The sequence below is a fragment of the Hippichthys cyanospilos genome, chromosome 2, assembly GCF_059441005.1.
Source record: "Hippichthys cyanospilos isolate Australia breed blue-spotted pipefish chromosome 2, RoL_Hcya_1.0, whole genome shotgun sequence".
NCBI classification, from domain to species: Eukaryota; Metazoa; Chordata; class Actinopteri; order Syngnathiformes; family Syngnathidae; genus Hippichthys; species Hippichthys cyanospilos.
This window is the reverse complement of record NC_142370.1, coordinates 26434721-26457451: the sequence shown is the minus strand read 5'-3', so window position 1 is coordinate 26457451 and position 22731 is coordinate 26434721. Positions and strand designations below refer to the sequence as shown.

At 40.0% G+C, this 22731-nt stretch overlaps 2 protein-coding genes across 4 annotated transcripts in view; one reads left to right on the top strand and one right to left on the bottom strand.

The window, feature by feature from the left end:
• Positions 1-8130, bottom strand: part of arhgef25a (Rho guanine nucleotide exchange factor 25a) — a 53329-nt gene extending 45199 nt beyond the window's left edge. For both annotated transcript variants that reach the window (XM_088408689.1, XM_088408690.1), the window contains exons 1-2: positions 7687-8130; positions 4865-4976 (exon numbers count right to left, since the gene is read on the bottom strand). In XM_088408689.1, coding sequence (XP_088264815.1) covers positions 4865-4976; positions 7687-7782 — 208 coding nt within the window. In that variant the 5' untranslated portion in view covers positions 7783-8130. The remainder of the gene's footprint in view (positions 1-4864; positions 4977-7686) is intronic.
• A 6437-nt stretch (positions 8131-14567) lies between these two features.
• ankrd33aa (ankyrin repeat domain 33Aa) lies at positions 14568-21843 on the top strand. 2 transcript variants are annotated; one of them, XM_088404458.1, is made up of 6 exons: positions 14777-14815; positions 18415-18509; positions 18604-18736; positions 18951-19080; positions 19155-19295; positions 19872-21843. In XM_088404458.1, the coding sequence occupies exons 3-6, from the start codon at positions 18713-18715 to the stop codon at positions 20687-20689; spliced, it is 1113 nt and encodes a 370-aa protein (XP_088260584.1). In that variant the 5' UTR covers positions 14777-14815; positions 18415-18509; positions 18604-18712; the 3' UTR covers positions 20690-21843. The 2 variants fall into 2 exon arrangements, with proteins under 2 accessions (XP_088260576.1, XP_088260584.1); XM_088404450.1 differs by having other exon boundaries at positions 14568-14815; positions 18415-18736.
• The last annotated feature ends 888 nt before the right edge of the window (positions 21844-22731 follow it).

The following is a 22731-nucleotide window of genomic DNA, read 5'->3' as shown; positions in this document are numbered from 1 at the left end:
GCCGGTGTGAGAGTGCAGAACAAGAAAGAAATGCTTTGAAATGCATCAATGAAGGAAAATAACATTTGAAGGGTATTTAGGGTGACAAATGATTATTTTAGCATCATTAAAAGCTCTAAAAAGTTGACTTTTCATGATAGCGCCCCTTTAAATAATAGGGGTGACAGCCCCCCCCTTCTCTGATTTTCAAGAAAATGGATGCACTTCAAACTGTTTTTGACAGACTGAAAAAAATAAAAATAAAAACTTTTTGACTTCTCAAAAAGAATGGGGTAAAATTACATTGATATTTTACATTATTATGATTATTATGATTATGATTATGATTATGATTATGATTATGATTATTATTATTATTATTATTATTATTATTATTACAAAACCTAATCAAATAACCAGAGGTGAGCATTTTTTGGCAGACAGTATGTTTTGCAAAGGGACCGCGGAATGACATTTCAAAAACGACGGCTTAAGACCAATGGAAAAACAAGATTTGGTCTGTCTTTTTAATCTGTCATCGTAATCGTCGACACTGTGTGACCTGTCGCTGTTGGTAATGGTTTGTCACCTCACTCAAATTTCTGACAAAATGTTTAAACTGCCATATTATTGAAAGCATCGAAGTGTAAACAAAGCCTATATTGGCCACAAGCACACATACATGCGCCCAGGAATTATTGGTTGAATACTGGAGCAATGGGATGCAACTGTTACCATTAAGAGACAAAGTGTCCTTAATGTATTGCACTGAGCATCACTTTCCCCTCATAAAACCCGATAAGCATGGAGGTCAATGCACTTCAGCCACGGTTTCATGAAGTGAACTGCAAACTGCACGCAATCATGCTGAGAGCATTCATTGTACAGACCAAATGTAAAAATCAATGTTTAGAATTACTACGTTGTTTGTGTGCGAGTAGTTGAGAAAAACATTCTGCTTTGCCTTTCCATGCAAGTAACCAGTGGGCACGTCACAAACTGATTGGCTCTCAGCCCGGAAATGAAAAAATAGATGTTTTTACTGCAAAAAGGCATTATCTCATACATTACCCTTGCTTTTTACTTGTAGTGGATGTGAGAGATGACATGTGGTTAAATGTGAATTTTGTTCATCAAAGCCATCATAGAAAATGCTTTTTCAAGCGGTTTAATCTGACTGGATCGACGATTTGAAGACTGGCGGGCATTATTGCTAATTGCAATCGATGACATTCAACGGACAGTCCAGCGATCATATATAAAATACCCACTTCTTTCATCAATTCTAGTGGTTGATTTAAAAATATGAATAAAAATTAAGCATGATCTTATAACCCTTTTCAAATATTGTAGCATATACTGATCCCCTTTAAACAGCTGTTACAACAATGAACAAGAATAATATTCAGAGCCGTAGCATATATTTATATATAGTTAGTTAATTAGTTAGTTTAATTTGCATCATTAATTTACATACCTGCACCAAACGCTGCTACATTTTCTGAAGCCGATTGGCTACCGCAAGGCGATGTCGGCTATTTGTATATGTACAGTATTTATTTTTGGTGTTTCGGCCAAGCATTTCTCAATTTTTGGCCAACGAGTTTCATTTTGGTCAATCACAACAAATGATAACCAAGGCAGAAAGTTGGGAACGTGGTGGCCGGGGTAAAAGTCAGTAATCAACAAGTTCTCAAGTCCAACGAGATCCCGTATGAGACAAAAGTGACTTTTGGCCCTTTTATTTCAATGTGGTGCAGCTTCAGGTTGATCTTTGCCCATTTAAGGTCGCATGCCCGGTTCATTCCCAGGAGCCTCCAGGATCAGCATTCTCCCACCCTTTGGTAAAACTTGATGTAAATGATTTCATGCATTTTCTGTTCACATTACCTCACATGTTTTGGAGTGTGTCAAAAGATCACGTTGTATGTACGTGACAGTTGTTCAAACCAGTCATGGTAGGACTAGGATAGCTCCTTTCATGACCTCCTTTTATGTTCTCGCTGTAATTACTGGTGATTTAAATAGTTTTTTTGTTTGTTTTGTTTTTGGTTTTTTGTTTTTTAAATAGGACTTTCAAATAAAATAAAGCTATTGTAACACCACTCCACCAAAGTGTTGCTGTTGTGAACTCACTAATAAGGGCCATTGCGAGTTGTTGCTGTCTAGCTGGAAGAGTCCAACGTTAAAATAAAAGCCAACATTATTTACAGGCTTGTTGTATTGTGTTTAATTCAATGATCAACTGAGCCGCCGGCCGACACATCATGACACAGAAGCTGATGGAAACTGACTTTGTCGAGAAAAAAAAAGATACAGGTATCAGGGCGCAATCACTCGACCACCATGTCTCAATCGATGTTTGATATCTTTGGTGCATATACCTTAGGGCAGTAAACCTTGGACAACCTTCACTTCTTGACTAAAGGTTGCATATTATGCTGAGCAAATGAGTTGAGCTCACTGTCAGGTCAAAGCATACAATTAGGTGTCCAACTCTGGTCCTCAAGGGTTGGTATCCTGTATGTTTTCTGGTTTTCTCTAATCAACACACCTAATCAAAATGATCATTAGTAAGCTTTTTAGGAGCTTGGAAAAGATCTTAATTATTTTAATCAGGTGTTTGAGAAAGAAGTTAGCAAGCATGCAGGATACTGGCCCTCGACACAAGAAAAATTGAGTTACTAGGATAGCAAAGTATCACTGATTTGTTTTTTTGTTTTTTTTCCCACAAAATGTACAAGATTGGCAACTTATTCTCATACTAACTTAGAGCACGATTGTCAAAGGCACGGCCTGCAGGCCGGATCCGGGAGGCAGCTTTATTTCATTTTTTACCAGAAGTCATTAGCCGGCATAACAGCAAAAGTCAACTTTCAGATACCCCTCAACAAAGGTAAAAAGGAAGGTGGAAACTGACAACTGGGGGTTTCAAACAAGGTGGGAGTCGGATTACATGTTCACGGAGGTAGCTGGAAAAACTGTGTGTCTTCTGTGTGAAGAAAGTGTGGCGGAATCAGGAAATGAAAGAAGCGTCAAATACCAGAATATGGACATGGATCAGAGGCTAAAGAATGTGGAAGAATTAAAACTAGGTCTTAAAACTCTTCAGAAAAGCCAAATCACAATCAAGCGAATGGCTAAAGAGATCATTAAATCAGCATGGCCATTTACAGAGGAGAATTTGATCAAAATCTTGATGCTTAAAGTTGGGGATGCAGTTTGTTCAGACAAAAGGCAACGTGCGACTGATCAGAAATCGCATTGCTGAGCATGTAGACTAGCTGTCCATCAATCTCAAAAAGCAACTTGAAATAAAGAGAAAGATTTCATTGCGTATTCCCTGGATCTGAATGGGAGCAGGACACTTCTGACATCGTCCAGCTGTCAATTTTCATTGTTGCAGTCCACGCTAATTTCTGACAAACATTTAATAAACATTTGCCTCTTAAATCAACTTGATTCTCTAATCTTGTGTATGCTCTTTTAACTTTCTTTTCTTTTCAGACAAAATTCAGATGCAACAAATATCCATGCTTTTGGAGAAAGGGGAAGACCAATTACCTTATTACGGGGGAGAGACAAAAATATCATGTGTTTTAATGACAGTTAGAAAGAAGGAATCGGAAAAAATGTACTGTAATTGTGTCATGACGTTATCCGTGCATAAGTGTTTCTATCGGGGTAACACAATGAGCATAACCCTTTGCTGAAGCATGTAAACGGAGAATTTTGACATCACCCAAATATTGATTGCATGTAAACGTAGCTACTGCCATGCCCTGCCTCCCTTGCACCTCTTTCATGCACCAAGCACTGATTTCCATAACAGTGGCCAAGTCATGTGGTCCCACCACCAGAAATCATATACAGTATATACATACACTATCCAAGCCAAACTCAGATCCAGCAACAAAACTCCTTTTGTTCCACTTCACTCAAGGAAAAAGGAATGGCACGCACACTAAGCTCATGAATAAGTGCAATGAACAGTGTTTTGGTTCAAGGTAAAGGGTATGGTTCCTTGAATTTATACATGTAACCCAATGATTATGCACGTTTCCATGAACAGAGCAAGTGCCAACAAACATGCAGATTTTTTAGCCAGCACAAAGGTGAAACACTGATATTAACAGGTGGTGTGGTTTGTTAGGTTTGTTAACTGAAAGAGCTATGTTGTTTGAAGCTTACAATATGTACTGTAATTGTTTCCATTAGTTTATCTTTAGTTTAACAATGAACGTCTTTGTATAAATGATTGAAATGATGTCCTTCAAAGCATAATTCCTTTCAGTACAATCTTTGTCCCTTTGAAACATAATATAATGAAAAACAAAGACCACCACTACATTGAGTAACATTCACTTGTCATTACTGCTTATATTGATGCCCATTACAATCCATATGAGTCATGCAAGTATTACAATTATTGTTATGCCCAATTTCTCATTTGTATCAACCAGGTGTTAAGTAACCATTGATGATTTGGTAATGTCAGCAAAACAACATGGATATAGTCAAAGTGGATACGTCCGGACCAAAAACGGTTTTCAATCACCAATGCTGCACTTGACTACCGTCAGGCATTCATAGTTGGATCGCAGGTATGCTTAGCTCCAAAATTAAATTGTGAATAAATGATGGGACCTTAAAATGCGAGTAATTCAATAAAAATAAGAACGTTGTTGCGCTCGAGTTGACTGCAGCTCATGTGGAGTGACTGAATGCCTGAGTAGGGTGTTTTAGAGCCCAAAATGTCACATAAAAACTCAACGCTATGCACAAATGTTTTGTTGATTCAGACCGGTTAGGTGAGGGCCAGTGTTTGGTCAAGCATTGTGGGATGTGAGGTACCGTCACGCTCAGTTGAGCTTTCAGGTCCTACCTGTTCCTGCGCTTGACTGCTCACAGTCCTGTCCTTCCGCCTCCCACCGGCATTGGACAAGCCCCCTTTCCACTTCGCTTGATGAGAGGTCTGTCTCACCACCCTCTATGAACTGCACACAGAGATGCCTTTGTCAGATGGTGTCCTGCTCTTCTGGAGGAAGTCTTGGTAAGAGTGCAGACTGATTATGGTCACATAACAAAAAAATCAACACTTGTATTTGTATTTTTCCATAATGCACAGCATGGCTTTCCTTCTCTTCTCCATAAGTAACCATTCAATTGAAATCATTGCAGTCCGTCCATTGCCAATGAACAGACGTTTTGGTCTCTAAAACCTAGCAGCACCTGAACTTAACCATATTATGTCATGAAAGTTAATGGATGGATGGATGGATGGATGGATGGATGGATGGATGGATGGATGGATGGATGGATGGATGGATGGATGGATGGATGGATGGATGGATGGATGGACGGGCGGGCGGACGGATGGGTTACTGGCAAGTGAGGTTTTACCGGGGTTTTTTGTTTTGTTTTTCTTGTTGCTAAAGCACATATTTGTAACTATTGGCTATTGTTGCTGAACACTTAGAACCAATGACACATTTACCAAAATTGCAAAACATTTTACTTCTATTACCAAATCAAATAAGGTTTGTTTAATTCTTCAATCATTTGTTAAAATTGTATTTTAGTATATAACAATGAACAGATATTAGTAGGTACTGTATGCAATGCACACACTACACACAGATAGAAAGAATGAAAAACACATTTGGCTTTTACTTCCTCTGAGCACAAGGCTATGTCAGTTTGAGGTCACACCTTTGTCTAGAACTGGGGAAAAAAAAGTCAACCAAGAAGAACCTAGGGAAGGTCGACTTAAAAACTGAAACTTAAAGGAATCTCCCCCTGAACCATGCTTGTGCCGCCATTTTCTACATGGACCTTTTTTGCAGACACATACAGTGCTGCATTGACGGTCACAAACAAATGTATTGACTCCCCTCCAAAAAATCACAAGTTTGTAATCATACCCACTTAAAGAAGTGACAAAAATAAAGTTGCACCGTATATGCAAAGACCACCCTGCCTAAAGGTCAAGCTGTATGGTCTGTTATTTAACTCGATGCACCACTTAGTGTCCAAATGGCTGATACCGTGATACTATGGTCTTAAAAACAAATATAGATTTAGTTATTAGAGGGCTTTCATGAACTTCACAACAAGCTCTCTAACTGTATTTTTCAAGCCAATGTACAGGTACAGTATGACCTGTTCCTGCAAACAATCTGTAGTTGTTCAGTTTGAGGTGTCCAAATAGGAGATGCTTCCCTGCAACATGCTAATCACTCACCATCTTTATAGTACTTCTGGGGGGGAGAGACACACTTTTGTCATTTTTTTCTGACCGTAAGGCAGAAGACCTCCAGCATGCACGGCATTACCAATAACTGTGTCTGCCACTTGTCTTAACTGCAAACATTAAGACACCCTTTTTATCTCCACAACTCAGTGTTAGCAACACAGAGATTTACTTCTGCAGTTAGCATCTAGGCTTTATGCACGTCGGTTACTTTAAAGTGCACTTCGCTACGCATTGGGGGCAGCATAGCTCGGTGGTAAAGTGGTCGTCTCCCAGCTTAGATGCTGTGGGTTCGAACCCCCTACCATCAAGACCAAGTCGAAGTGTCCTTGAGCAAGACACTGAACCCCCAGTTGCTCCAGATGCTGCGTCATCAGCTTGTCATCAATTTGTGAATATAGTAATCCTTGGGGGTCCTTCCACTGATGCCGGTACTCAGTGTAGCCACTTAGCAGCAGCAAGTGTGTCGCAGTGCTCACTGGGTTGTCAGGTTTGCACAAATGTGATGAACCTTGAGTCCTTGAGTTTGTGTTGAAATTAATGGGGAGGGTTCACTCTCCAACAACACACCCCTAATTTGATTTTTTTCTTTCTTACCTGCCTAAAAAGTTAAACTGTGGTAAAATGAAGGTTTCCCGGTATTAAACAAGATGCAAGTCATGTAGTTCGACTCTAAGTCAGAACGAGTCAGGTATCAAGTCTCCAGTCAAGCAAGTCAAAAATCTCAAATATAGCAACCTGACTGAGACTTCAGTCGAGTCACGTGACTTGAGTATCACTCAAGTTGCGATCTCTGCCATGTGCCATTATGGGGAAAAACACTCTGGTTTAACATTTAGCTTTATAAGTACTTTCAAATGCATCACAAGTATGTTTGAATGTTTTGAAAATGTGTTGGAAATACTTGTAAATACATTTGGACATGTTTGCCTGTGAAAAATGTTCTCTCCACATTGGTATCTCCACCCTTCCAAACCATTTACTTCACAATAATGCCCTGATTTCTCTTAGACGATATTTAAAGACAGACCATGACAAAGACAAATCACATTCAAGGCTTCTCATGATGAAGAAATTCATATTTTGTACCACTTTTGATTCTCTCATATTAGCAGGGCACATATAGCCTTCCTTCTTTGTCCCTCTAGTTAGGTTTTGCTGAGTTGCAGTCATGATATTAAGTTAACGGGATAAGCAAAGTATGCAAGCGATGAATTGCCTCAGTGGCATATTGTGCATTCACTAATGAATCAGACAAATCCACAAAAGGGGCCGGACTATGTCCACTGATTACCTATCAATTGAATCACACATGTTAATCACATTCACACCCGCATCGCAAAGCTATTTGAATGCATTTTAATGTGCGTTAATGGAACGTCAAAAGAAACCAAAGTAACTGCAGGAAACTCAAGAAGATGTTAACCACGCGCCACCACCAGATACCAACTCACCAACTGTTGGTTGGGAAATGCCACAGAAGTGAGCATATCAGTCATGGCTCCCAACATCTGGTCTGTGCGTCCCTGATTCTTCTGAAGTGCCTTCATTCTTTCCACCTCAGATTAGCCTCCAAATCACCAAGCGCCACCCTCCTTCGGTGTGCCTTTTATCCTCTACTTTCTCCTTCTCCTGCAGCTTTTCTGTCTGGGAGTGTATGGAGCCTGTTTGCGGCAGACTTCATGCGAAGGAGCGATCGGTTCTAGATGAAGATCAGGGGAAGTGAACTTGCGCGGGAGCTTTTGTTCCATCTACCGAGCACATGTGCGAGGTGAGCCCAGGCATAACCTATCATGAAAAGCTCCTGTGCAAACACGCATGCAAGATTTATTCAGGCCTCCTTGCTCTGTCTCCCTCTGTGTCCGTAGCTTCTTGTCAAGTTTGCTGACAAACTGTCCTGTCTTTCTCTTAATGTCCAACTGGTGAGCTGAGACTCATCACCCTGCCTGGAATCCTCCTGGCTAGTTCTCTATTGGCTGCACAAGATCAACGCCCCCTCCACCCCCTCCCCCCACACCACTTTCCTCTCTTCATCTTCATCTTCTTTTCCCCCTCCTTCTCGTTATTAAATAGATTCCTCGCTGAGAATCAAAATAGCTTAATTTTCGATACATGTCTGTCTGCCTTTCTTTGAACAGTACCTCCACCGCTTCTCTCACTCTCCACAAATGCGTCTGAGTCTCAGCCAGTGACACATGGAGTGTGTGAACCCTTAAGCAGTAGGGAGAGCCCCAAATAAGGTATGAAACCCTGAAGCCAATCTATTTAGGATACCATCATCAATTGTACCAAGATTCATACTCAATCCTTTTAAATACCCACAAGCTAAGAGTGTTGTTGAGAAATTCACCATTTTTTGATGCGACTTAATGGAAAATAAAGTAGGAGGAAGCCCATGGAAAATAAAGTAGGAAGAAGCCCATGTGTTTAAAAGTGTTCGTGAAATGTGTACGTTTTGACGGTTTGGAAGATATTTCTTCATCTTTAGTGACTCAGTCATTTTTCCCCACATTCACAATCCATGAAGTACATTCAAGTCTAACTGCTGTTATCAATAATGTGTTCCTTCCAAGAAGACTATTTATCATGCTTCCAAAAATCCTTTGGAAATGTTGAGTCACATATTTCAGGATGAGAAATAAACATATTTCTTAGGAAACGTGTTTTTGTTGATTTATTTCTGTGGATCCATAAATATATAAAGTATACACACATACTTGAAAATGGATCAACACGTTCATAACATGTATTTTATTAACATGTAAGTTTGTATTTGTTTTACTTGTAGTAGGGTAAAGAGTTATACTGCCACACGATTTCCCACAAAGATGTGAAAAAGTCAGCTACATAGATCTTTTCTTTTATTATGAATCATTAAAATCTATTCTATTCTTCTTTTTTATTACCTAAAGTGTGCCAAGATTTTTTATGAGTCAAGTAGACACCATGCTGATGCGGTTGCTTTTTGGAAGAACACAAAGTGCTACTGCAAGACTGTTCCGTTGTTTTGACACAATTGTTCTGCGTTTTTAGAATGTCTCCCTGAATTTATCCTTTGGACTTCTGAAACTTTTGGACACCCCAGAGATGAGACGTGAGAAACGTTAGCATATTCTCAAGTGTGAATTTCCATTGTAGACAAAAGTCTGTTCATCCAAACAGGACACTATACACATACTTACCTCTTGGGTAAAATGACATAAAGTGTTCTGATACACGCAAGACCAGATCAAGTTGCTCGCTCTAAATTGCTGTATTATTCCAAGTATTATAGTCATGTTTCCTTGAGCCTAGCACAAACATCTCCTTCTCATTCGGTAGTAACTTCTTCACAGTCGCCTTAAATGTCCTTGTCCCTCATGAGCACAGTTAAACGTTTTTGTCCTGATCGACTAACTCCCATTCAGTTCATTCCCGAAGGAACCGATAATAGAGTGGGATTCTTTTACATGGAAATGTCTCGAGTTAAGTACTGGTAACAGTCATGGACAAAGTGCCAACTATCTAATATTAGCTGAGCACATTACCGTATACAGAATCGCTCACTAAGCAGGCCAAACCTAGAACAGTACTGTGATTCGCAAGCTTCTCACTGACGTCTTTTTCTCCCACACTGACCTCTGCTGGATGGTCAGGGGGCGTGTATTTGCGCGTCTGTGCGCACGTGAATTCATTTGAATTTTTCTCAGGTTATTCATTAGTGCTCATAAGTGATATTGTATTGCTGATGCTTTCTCCTCCAAAAGCAAAAAATCTGTAATTTCTCCGATCAGCAGCAATTCAATAAGTGTCTAATTATTCACGGCGTGTTGAAAACGTGGCTTTTGAGAGCAGGGACATTCAGGGACCGAAATTTCACTTAGGGAATCTGAGGTGGTCCAGAGGGAAATTATCTTGCGGTAAACATGCAAAAAAATACAAATAAACAAAAAAAAATCACAGCTCATCTGTTTTCTGCGTTTTTTTATTTTTTATTTTTATACGATGAACTGTTGCAAAATGCCGTTACATAAGCCTCAAGACACTATGATGTAATTTTCAGTTGGCAGCCAGAGGTAAAATGGCCGTCCCATGAGATGGATAAAAACGGGTGAATTTTGACACTTAATTCATATTTCATGAATGCAATCTCAATCAGAGTATCCCATTTAGATTAATTGAGCTTAGCTGCATAGATCCTGTTATTGGAAAGAACATTTTTGACCCGACTTTCCCTTTTTGGGGCTCTTAGGTTCATGCATGATTAGTTACAAATACTGTACTTTGATATATGCCAGTGTAAAAATCTCCAACTTCTGGCCTTCAAAATTGCTCTGTCGCATCGGTAATAAAACCAGAAATTGTTGGGCAGAGAGTGACAGACCTGTTGCAGGGAACTCGGAGGCTCATGTGCGTAACCAGATGCCAGTGAAGTCCTGATTTTCAAAATTTCAGACTTGCGGCAAAGCTATGTCCAGTCACTTATTCTTTTTCTTGTCAAGCATAATCAAAACAGGCACTGTATTTAATAGATTGTCAAAAAAATAATTCTGACATTTGTATTTAGGTACTCCCAGAGGCTGTACCTTACTTACTGAAGTGCAAAGTATGGATACTTTTGCCACCTTTGCTGATAGTACTCTGAACACACCAGATAAGCATGATTCACTGACAAGTACTGCATTTCACTGTTTGATCTCAGCGAGGCAGATGTGCTCCCCAATAGGAGCGGAAGTGTTGCACAACCACAGGAGCATGGGCAAGGTCACTAGATAACACAGCAGGGTTAATCTGTTTACATGCACCCTCTGACAGCATGTAATTGAGGCCTTGATGCCCTGAATCAGCTTGTTAATGTGATGTTCTTGTCCCCGTTCAGTCAGTGGCTCCAAAGCATAAGCAGGCCGCGTTGACGCCCAAAATTGGACAAACCACAGGTTGGAAAAGAAAAAAATGTCAATCTTGAGGTGGTCTTCAATGAGAATTACCATTTACTATATTCAAAAAGTGTGCTGAATTGTTGGTGTAACCTTTAGGCAAAAACAACCCAGCGGTTTCGATCTAAAACAAGATTTCTGGTGGTCTGACAGCTTGATAAAAAGGAACAAAATAGGTTATTTAAAAAATGGCCAAACTTGTGACTCAAAAATACAACTTTCTCAATGTACCTTTCTTTGCACAATTGATTTGAATGACAATTCCATTACAGGCTCCCCCCAAAAAATAACAAAAATGTAACTTGCTTTTAAATAGGGAAAATGGCTCTCTGTAATAATGACATTTAGAAAAACATTTACTAATAACATAAATATGATGTTAAGAACTAAACAGTTTGTCCATCCCAACCAAAACATTTACTGCCGGTCCAACTAAAATGGAATTTTCATCTATAGTAGTCGTTGGCAGTGAAACAGTTCATTCACTGAGGCTCCTTCTGGTCTGTATCACTTGGCTGCCACCAGACAGCGATATATTACCAGAACTCATTAAAAAAAAATCAGGCAATCAATTGCCTCCAAATTTTTTAGTTCAAGATCTTAAAAATACAGACTTTTTAAAAACGGATTATTCGAAACACCTGATTTCTGTTAAAAATGCTCATATATTCAACTCAAACATTTTAATTTACATGACTTAAAGATGTCAGCTGTGAAAACTCATCATGTTCAGTTAATTTGACTTTAGGTCTTAAGCAACTACACATCTGTAGTTGCATATCATCACTAGAGTCGCTTGCTTGATGAACAACCGTTGTTCATCCAATGTGGGGAAAAAGCCCACGCAGGTTCGGGGAGAAGATGCAAACACCACATAAACTCTGGTCCCTTGACTGTGGGGCAGGCGTGCTACCCACTGGGCCAGCCCTTTTTTAGTTTTCAATTCATGGGAATAAGTAACCGAAACTTTGAAAATTAAGAACTTTATTCCCCTTATTCCCCTGTTGCTATTGGTTTTGTGTCTTTGCCATTTACTTATGATTGTTTTTTGTTTTGTTTTTTTTTTTACTTGGTGAAGCACCAAGAGATTTCTTAGCATTTTAGCCAGTGCTATATACAGTAAAAAAGGATTACTGTAATTTAATTATGAATCTTGCACATCTAATCGATTCAATGAGAGCCCAACTCAGGCCACTTGGCAGTTCACTTCAATCTTCACATCTACAGGTTCCTATCTGCATACAATGTAATTACATTTACTCCGACGGTGCTGTTCTGTTACGTGCTTTTGCATGTTATGTGCTTTTGCATCATCTCTCATCACACTATGACCTTATTAACAGGAAATATGTACGGTGCAGTAATGTTGAAGCAACAGAGAAAAGTGGCCGTGTTCATTTTTATGACCTAATTATATTAATTGTGCTGAAGCTATGATTTTAAGTTAAGGTTACCTAATACACAAATTGTTGAAATTGGTTAAAAAGTTACTCAAAGGTATGACCAAGTTACACAAACACATTTTATTATAAGTTAGTAGAACTTTGAGTTTAAACAACTCAATTTATTTAATTATTTTGAACATTCGGGTTTGCAGTATACTACTATGAATGACTCAGACTTGACTGGGGCCTTTTCCATCCTCTGGATATTTTTCATTCATATCTTTCACTGTATTTGACTGTTTATTTATCATGTGCCGAGAAACACGCATTTCAGGTGCACTCTAAATTGCCTTTAGGTGTGATCGGGTCCGTGAACGGTTGTTTGTCCGTCCGTCTCCCGCGATTGGCTGGCGACCAGTTCAGGGTGTCCTCAGCCTACTGCCCATAGACAGCTGGGATAGGCACTAGCAAATCCGCAACCCTTGTGAGGATAAGTGGCCATAGAACATGGATGAATGGATTTGTTATGTCTTATAAAAAAGATCTACATATTTTTTTGAACAAATGGAAAAATGGCCAGCCCGCTTGAGGATTGATTTTCCTCCACGCGGCCCCTTAGGCAAAATGAGTTTGACTCCCCTGCCCTAACCCGGTATTCACTACACTGTATACGCTTGCACTATATTTAGCACAATATCGTAGTTCCTTGAATGTGTTTTGCGATTCAGACAGCCAGCTCAGTACTTGCACCTCATCACACATCCCATGACAATCAGGGAATTTCAGGATGGATATTCCCGAACAGCCATTGAAGTGGGCCCAGACTTTCCACGCACCGCCACCCCCCTCATCGACAAACAAGTCAGCTCATGGTTGCCGTTGTCCCCAGTGACCACCATATGTTATGAAGCACCAGCTCCTTAAGATCAACTATTTATTGTGAATAACAAATATTTATTTTAAATTATACTTTATTTTGTTTATTGTACACATTTTCAATTAAATAAATGTATTTCCACGGTGTATAAGTCCTGCATCGCTTAGATGTTTGCACTTGTGCTAAAGTTTGCTTGCAGCTTTTAATTGTTCCTGCTGGCAATACATTGTGGTCTATATTAACCTGTTGAGTGAACATCGATGCTCACTATTTTTACAAGTGAGGGTAAGTTTTGAGCGTGCTACTTGCTTTTCAAAATGGTGTCAATGTCAATATCAAATGATCACACAAAATGACTGTGAGCTAGCAAAGCAGTGCATTAAATATCAGTAAATTATGGGATCGGGCCCACAATCAAAATGCCCGTATTAAAAAATTAGATTCTGCCATACTTTTCTTTTTGTTTCTTAAGAGTGTGTTGAGCTAACTTCTGGATATGTGTGCATATTATTTCATTGAACCCTGATTAAAGATGGTAAAAAAAAAAAAATCTATCGAGGTATCGAGTATGTCAATGTATATATGTGCATGCAAACTTGTGCATATATGCATGCGGATGTCTATAACAGCCACTCCCCAGTGAGATGCTGTGTTACTATCACCACCCCACTGAAAATTTGGAAAAACTGGTTACGCCCCATAATGTGTTTTACTGTGAGGGTGTGTACTACAGAATGTGCATGCGTTTCCATGCATGTGTGTTTGCGTGTCATCTCTGTCATGGGAACAATTACCAGCCACGGCCCTCTGGATTAGCGCAACATCAGTGGTGTGTTTGTTTGTCCCAAATGGATGCGCATGGGAAACCGAACCAAGACCCTTGTGACTCCCGTGACCATGTTGAGCTGGCAAGTGCCTGTGATTCAGTCGCAGAGCAGGAAAGTGTGAGATTTGCACTGATGACACAACAGACGGGCCGAGGTGGCTGTCGATGGTCTGAGAGAGCTTTAGAAACATGTGAGAAAAATGAGCGAGAACGAGAAAGAGGGGAGCGGTGGGGGTGGGGTTACTAGACTACCTCAGCAGACTGCGAGAGAAGCAACGATTCCCGCTGTCTGTATTCATTTGCTTAATCTCCAAATCTTCTGTAATCAGGATGAGTGGGACAGAGCATGCTGCCTGATTTAGGACCGTACAACCTCTGTGACCTGTAAGAAGGAAAGACAACCTAACCGGCCATTACAAGAGATGGAGTGAGGGGGCAGACTCGAGCAACAGACAGTTTGGGGAACTTAAGCCTAACCGGTTTCTTAAAAAGACAAGGAGTTAAAGGCAACGAGATGGGGTTTTGTTTGCCAAAACAGAGAGAAAAGAAGAGGACTTTCTATGGATTAATTCATTTGTGGTGAGAATTGTTGCTCCTGCATATAGTATGTTTTATTTGATGACAAGGGAAATAATTTACATTTGTGTATCAGAATGAAGAAGGCATGGGTTATGTTTGGAAGCTGAAGGGAGCTTGTACAGTAGAGAGGGGAAGCGGAAGGTCCCGCCTGGCAGGAAGTTGAAGCCACAATAGAAGTTACATTTCAAGAAAAAAACCTTTAAACATTTGTTCCATAGATGTTCTGCTTGACATGTTTGCTTGGAGTTCAAGGGTAAAAAGGGATTTAATCGTAAAGATGTCTTAAAACCACTAGTAGCAGGTGCAATTTTGATCGATACCGCCAGGTATTGTTGTTAAAACATTATCAATTGTAACATAATATTTTAAGAAAGAAAGAAAGAAAGAAAGAAAGAAAGAAAGAAAGAAAGAAAGAAAGAAAGAAAGAAAGAAAGAAAGAAAGAAAGAAAGAAAGAAAGAAAGAAAGAAAGAAAGAAAGAAAGAAAGAAAAAGTACAGCGACTAGTCCCACACACTATATCACAGATGTGTCAAACTCATTTTTGTTGCGGGCCATTTTGTAGCGAGAACTTCCTTCATTGGGCCGATATGTTGAGGAAACCAAGTCAATCTCAAACGATCTCATAGTATTATTACCGTACCCAGCAAATTGATGGCTTAATTGTTTTGAAATCAGAAGTAAAGCATTCTAGTTTGTTCTTTTATTGTTTATATTACAGGACAAAATAAAAATTCTCAACTTTATTTTTCATTATACACGACAAGCTAAAGTTTTGGAACCGAGTTTCGCAAGGGTCATGGAAACTTACATGATTTGCTTTCACGGGCCACATAAAATGACGTGGCGGGCCGGATTTGGCCCCCGGGCCTTGAGTTTGCAACCTGTGCTATATCGTATCCATATCTTATTTGCGTGGTTGTTTAGTTTCAACATGTTTGTTTTATTCCTCTTCTCAAGCTTCTGAAGTGTTTCGTTTTCGCTTCTTTACTTTGTGGCTCATTGGTACCTGATTGTGTATTATTTGACTTGTCACACTGATACTAAAAATAATTTGCTGAGTTTACTTGGTTTTAGCCCAGTGCTTTCTTTGGGCCAAAAAAGCACTTTTTAGAAGGCATTTTAGAGGGCGGGGGCGGTGAAAAAGAAAAAGAAAAAGAAAAACAGATCCCAGAATCTTTGTAAGGACAAAACAACTCTACTGTACAAGTTTTATGTGAAATGAATTTGAATGGTTTCAAAATTTGGCCCACAACTTGATGACAAGGTAAAAATGTTTTCCTCCTGAAGGTGGACCATTTGAGAACCACTGCAACATCCAAAATCAAAGGTGCCAACTCGTTTAAGCTTGTGGGGTGCATGGAGGAAAATCTATTCCAAAGTGGGCCAGGCCAATAAAATTATGGTATATATTTATATAACTTTAAAACAACAACTTCAAATTTATTACTCTTCTTTTTTAATACTGTCCAAAGTAAAAGAAGCACATCGTACCCTAACCCATCGTAAAATATTAACGCTACTAGTGGTAATAAAGCATTTCAAGCTTTTCATTTATTAAAAATTTCATCTCATTTTTATACTTTACAAAATCATCTCGCTGGCCAGACACTTTTCGCTTTTCCAGAGGAAAAATCTGTCAACTAACACAAGCTTATTCAAAATTATCAACGCAGCGCAAACACGCCATAAGCAGCGTTATGTTTCATGCTGTTGAAACTCACTCCAAATTCCCCCAACAGCTTGTACAGCAAATGAATATGGTTGTCTTGACACAAGAAATAACGTTAGCTAACTTAGCATAAATTGAAGACAGACTTATGATGCCTAGCTAGCTTGGATTTCATTTATCTCCATTAATCCTATCTGCTTTATCCCCGCTGCGGGCTAATAACTTTAAGATAATTCAAAATAATATTTTGAACACGTTGTCGCTAAATTTACCGACTTCTTGCAGTGATTTTGTCTCCTGCTGATCCCTCACGCATTCACGGAAGTAATATCAGCCAGTTGCTACACGTGAATAAATTACCATATTAATTATCCATTTGCACTTTGTTTATCTGGAGTGAATACTGTAGCAATTAATTATTATAAGTAGTATGTGGCATGTGCACTATGAAGTTCATTTGTAGCATGTCACAGAGTAAATCTGTCTGGTGTCACGGTTGTAAAGGAAGCCAAACAATGCTTCAAAATAAATATCAAGATATCAAGTAATGTATGAAACGTTCAGCATTGGGATGATTTTATTATGATATTGCTCCCTGAAGCATGGTCGTGACAATGATCTAGTAGTCATCTACTTGACCATCGTTACCATATGCGGTGAGGCTCACAGCTTTAACAGCATTTATGAAAACAAAGCTTTGTTTCTCAATTGCCGTTGTTTCCCGCAAGATCAAAATAAACGTGTTGGACGTTGTCAAAAATGTTTGTAACTCATTAAGTTTTGTTGAATAAAAGAGTAGATAAAGGATGATTCATATTTTGATGTAAAAAATAAATAAATAAATAAATAAATAAATAAATAAATAACGTGCATCGATTTGAAAGTACGAGTCCTTATCAAAACGTTTGCGTTTGGGATACAGGCAAACAGGCAAACAAGCACACTATGTATATGCAAATAAAGGCACCGTGAAAATCTCAAATATAAGACCCCTTCAGGCACTGATTCTGCACTGACTCACCCCTTTCTGCCATCAGGCTGGCTGGAGGAGTTATTAGCAGACCTACCACATGTCACTTAGCATCATGGCTGAGGGCTGGTCAATCTGACTCACAATACCCCACCAAGACTGTTGGTGTCTGATGACGCGGCAGAAGCTGAAACGCCTGTCGGTGTTTTGCTGCAGTTGTTAAAATTGACACTTTGAGGCTAGCAGCGACTAACATCCTGAAAAGCAACCTTTGGCTCCAATATGTCGTTTATTTACTGGGCCATTATTGTAATTATTTATCTAAAATAAGTAAGTTGCCTGAGATAGGCTGATACATGTTTCAGGAAGTTCATTGCTATCAGATCTACCGGTAGTGTAAAAAAAATAAAAAAATAAAAAAATACAGTAATTCATTTCTAGACCATTACAACAAGAAAAGGGAACCCATTTAGAGGAACAGCCAAAATACATCCACATTGATTCCTAGACTGGTCAGAGTCACAATTATGATTATGTTTTTGCAAGTATTCACCCATTCTCCCCTTCCAACCAGCAACAGTCTGGGTGCGTTTAACAACGCTGGCAAAAGGCCGCTGTACAGTACAGGCAGCTTATGCTTCAAGTAAATCAGACTTACAGATAAATGGGGTTGAAGCGGGGTGGAGCGTCTCATCCACTTTCGGCCTCGGTCAGGGCCTCACAAGTCACCTGTAACACAATGACGACAAAGATAATCTATTATTATCATTGAAGCCAAACAGAAAATTTTATTTCAAGGTGATGAAATCACTGATATGAAAATTGGCCAATGGAAAAAATCCTTTGTGTAAGGAGTTGCGCATTTTCCGACTGCTTTGAAGGATACTTTACGTTACAATTAATCAAAAAGCCATACAAGGAAGTAATATTTGTGTCCTACTGCGTATCTTTGCGTTCCAGATAAGAATGGCACGCAGAAGGCGGCTGTGATCCCGGCAGAAGGGGCTGGGAATCGGTGGGGCTCATGGCCGCAACGTGTGACGACCCCCACTTGGGTACGCCCTCATCGGAGGATTATGAGATGAACCTGGATGATTCAAACTCTGGAAGTGACCTCTCTGATGACTCGGTGTTTCCTCATTTTGAAAGAGATGCCAAGTATGCAGAGCCTCCTAAAACTCTTTATGAGGCATGCGCTCGCAATGATCCCATCTCACTGCAACGAATATTGGAGAGAGGCATTACAAAGGAAGAGGCTATGGAATTGGACATTAACGGCAGGGTGAGAAACATTGCAATCAACTCCAACACAATAACTGTTAACGGAAAGAAAAAAGCTTAACTTTACTCAATGTTATGTAAGTCACTAAATGCTGTCTTGTATCATTCATGTCGTTTACACATAATATATAATTGCATGCAATATTTAAAGGAATGAGGGCGTACACTTTCGGAAGCCATCCTGTTTATAGTTTGTATACATTGTTGCCTGTCAGAGTGGTCTGATGGTGGCTGTGAGCAAAGGCTTTGTGGACATCGTCACCACGCTGCATGTATGCCCTCTAATAGACATAAACCACCAGGACAATGATGGCAACTCTGCACTCATGATTGCAGCCCAGGCTGGTATGTTCTTCCGCAATTGAGATAGCACAAAAAGAAATCAAGCTTACATTCAGTCCTATGTTTTCTTTCTCCAGGCTTCACTGCTATTGTAAACTACATCCTGAACTACTACCCTGGTGTGGACACTGAGGCCAGGGATCCTCGTGGGTTTACCGCCCTCATCAAGGCAGGCCTGCAGGGCAGAGAGGACTGTGTGTCGGCCCTTCTCATGCATGGTAAGGTAAAGCACTGATACCCAACCGGTGTTCCGTGACCCATTAGGTGTGCCGGGGGAAATAATCCAATGTACAACTGTACGACGTTACATCGATCCATCCATTCTGCCGATGTGCTGGAGCCTTATCCCAGCTAAAGTCCCGGGCAACCGAGCTATCACATTTATGAACAATGTAGATTTTTGTTCATGTGGGACGATGACGTATTTTCCAGAAAAAAAATACAGAGGTAATGAATTTGATCTCCAACCCTTTTGCCCATGTTGAAGTGTCACTTGAGCTACATGCCCAAATTCCAGTTGCTCCTGATGCAGCGTCATCACTAGATGTCCGAGGAGTCAGTGCTAACTTGTAGGTGGAAAAGCACTATACAAGTGAAAACCCGTTGACTAAAGCTCTGGGTGAAACATGGAAACTCCACAGAAGGTCAGGGCCAAGATTCGAACCACAAACCTAAAAGTGTGAAGAAATTGTGGTCTCCACGGGCCACTGTGGTGAAGTAGCAAATGACAGTAGTAAACATATCCTTAAAGCACTAATATTTGATTTGAGACCTTCCATATTTGTCATGCACAGGTGCTGATATGAATGCAAAGGACCATGTTCAAGGTCGTGGTTTGAAAGATTGGGTCTTGAAGACAGGAAGAGTTCAGACATTGCACAGAATACACTATCTGCAAGCTCGTCCTGTTGCTGAACAGTTTTGTGACCGCTACACACCTGAGTGGCCGGAGCTCAAACAACTGGTGGCAAAGGCCACTGCCACCAAAACCTCAGGAGAGAAATTGCGGCAGCGCATCAAGGACAGCTACTCGTTCAGCTTCCCTAAGGACGCCCAAGGCAACGGGGTCCTGGACCACATGGTGCGTATGACCACAAGCATCCACAGCCCACTTGTAGCCACTGCTTGCCATCCACTGTGTCCCAGCAGCCCCCCGGAAATTGGGAAGCGGCGCTTTGCTGTGCCCGAACTACTTGAAATGCACAGCAGCAAGGAGCTAGAGGAATGCATAGTTTCTCACAGCAACTGCTCCTTAACCGGCTCTCCTCTCAGCGCTGCATCAGTCGCCTCCGTATCCCTGACTTCCTGCTGCCAGCATGCAGAGCGCAGAGATAGCGCGCCACCTGGGGGCATTAGAGGCTTTATTCCCCGCAGCATGGCGCACAGGAACAGCATCTTCCCCTCAGGCTGTGTTCCAAAAATTGAAGTGACCAAATCTGGCGAGCCTACTCCGAAGAAAGAGAAGAAGAAAAAAAGACAGATGGGCTACCTGGAGCCTCCTGTGTGGAAATACAAGGAGGCCAAGGAAGAGAAAAAGCGGGAGAAGCAAAAAGAAATGGAAAGAGAGCAAGAGAGAATATCCGAGGGGTCAAAAAACAAAGAGAAATCATGACCCAAATTGGATGTTTCCGTCGAATATTGTTGTTTATTTTCAAGACTATTATGGCACCACATTTGTATGAGCTGCCTTGGCAAATACTGTACTATCCATTATTGATTGGATTGAAATGAAAAAATGTCTTCATCCAGTCTTTCATCCACTTTTTAGCAATTTCTTATACAGGATTTGAAAAACAAGTAACTAGTTTAACTGAGCAGTAACCTTGTTAACTGCTATTGTGCATGCAACATTTTACCAAGTTCCTGTAAAGTAAAAATGAATGGCTTCTAAACTTGGCACGCCACAGAAAGGAACATTTTAATCCTATCAACTTCGAATGATTTGATAAAACCGACTCATTTACACAGTCAAATGAAGATTCATAATTCTGAAAAGTCATGCCGTGGCCACAGTCAAATGCTGAGTTCGTGTCCACTTTAAAAGTACGAAACCAAGCCCCACTAAATAACGAATGTTACCTTATTATGCAGCATTCTTCTATCAACATAACACAACTGAGTTGCAAATATATATCGGCGTAAAAACTTTGGGTGGCTGGAATATACAGCATCTCACCAGGTCATTGCGATGCTCTCCATGCCAAAAAGCTGCTAGCCAGCAGAGAGCGTATAAGCTAACAGGTTTCCGTGCAGGCTTCTCTCAGTGAGCGAGGAGTACTGGCAGTGGACAACCTGTTCAGTTTTCTGTCTTTTGACAACAGCACAGCAGTGATTTTTCAAGCAGTTTCTTGGGTTGGTAATGCAATAATCTTACAGTACTCCTGTCCATGTTTCAACACTTCAAATGTCAAAAAATGTGTGAAGCTATTTAAAAAAAAAATACTGCACGCTTGATATTTGGTTTAAGAAAAATACAGGAGCTGCTGTAGCTTTCTCTCTTTGCACCATGTACTGTAGCGTTTATGGTCCTCATGACTTCACATCTATCTATGATTATCACATTACTTAAACACCTCAGGAAGCTATTACTTCTTATTGAATGTTATATTCAGAAGAATATATAGAGGTCAATTCTGTCCTACGATTTTCTCTACATAAAAGTAAGAAACTAAGTAATGTCAGGTTTACAAAGGCATGCATCTTAGGAGTGTGGTGTTGAAAAATACGTGGCACAAGTATTGGTGATAATAAATGTTCTCAAACTTGCTCTGTCCTCTTCAGAAATCCTTGAACTCCAATATGTGGAAAAAAAGAGATTTTGAGATGCTAAAACTGAAGACTTCAATGGTGCCTGCAGTCATTTTAAAAGGACACTGTAAGATTCAGACCGTTTTTCATTCAAAAGGAATCAATTAAATGATTATAAATGTAAAAAACTTGCAAATAAATGTGTTCTTAAAGACCAACAGTATGTTTTGAATACAATCGTAGGTCTAATTATCATTAAATTATATTACATGGGGGTTGGCACTCCTCCAGAGGCTGCCGTGTTAGTTACTTAGTAGCCAAGGACAATGGTAAATGCAGCACCTGCAGCACCTCCTGCTGTCTGTATTGAAAAACACAGTGTCCCGTTGTGACTCTTGCGTCATGTTAGATTAGCATAATGTCTAACTTCCTCTTCGCCATAGGAAATTATTGACTTAAAGTCAGCGCTCCGAAAAACAATCCTTGCAAGAGCACTGAAAGATAGCGTTAGATGAGCAGGTAGGCGTGACCTGAGCCAAGATGGACACAATTAAACCAGTGACAGTATTCAGAAATGTGAATAAAATTGCACAAATATACAGGTAAAGTTATATTCTCATAATAACAAATAAAGGGTGTTTTACCCGAGATTAAATGACAGCGAATGAATGTGTAAAATAGATAGCAATTAGGTCCCATTTACATGGTAACTAATGTGAGAGCATCCGTGTCCGAAGTCCAAAATCAAAGAAAAGACAAAGCCTAAGCATAAGAGGGTCTGACTTTATCCAACTAAAAAGACATCTCTGTCACTGACTCGCTGACACTGCCAACCGTAGCACAACTGAGGCAATCACGCCTCTTATTTACGTACTAAACAGATCTCCGCTTTGTGTTTGTTTACAA

Excerpts from the sequence above, each read along its gene's own strand:
- ankrd33aa (XM_088404450.1), top strand. The coding sequence starts at position 18,479 with ATGGCCGCAACGTGTGACGACCCCCACTTGGGTACGCCCTCATCGGAG. Across the intron at positions 18,737-18,950 it reads AATTGGACATTAACGGCAGG|AGTGGTCTGATGGTGGCTGT; the intron begins GTGAGAAACATT and ends GTTGCCTGTCAG. Across the intron at positions 19,081-19,154 it reads CATGATTGCAGCCCAGGCTG|GCTTCACTGCTATTGTAAAC; the intron begins GTATGTTCTTCC and ends TTCTTTCTCCAG.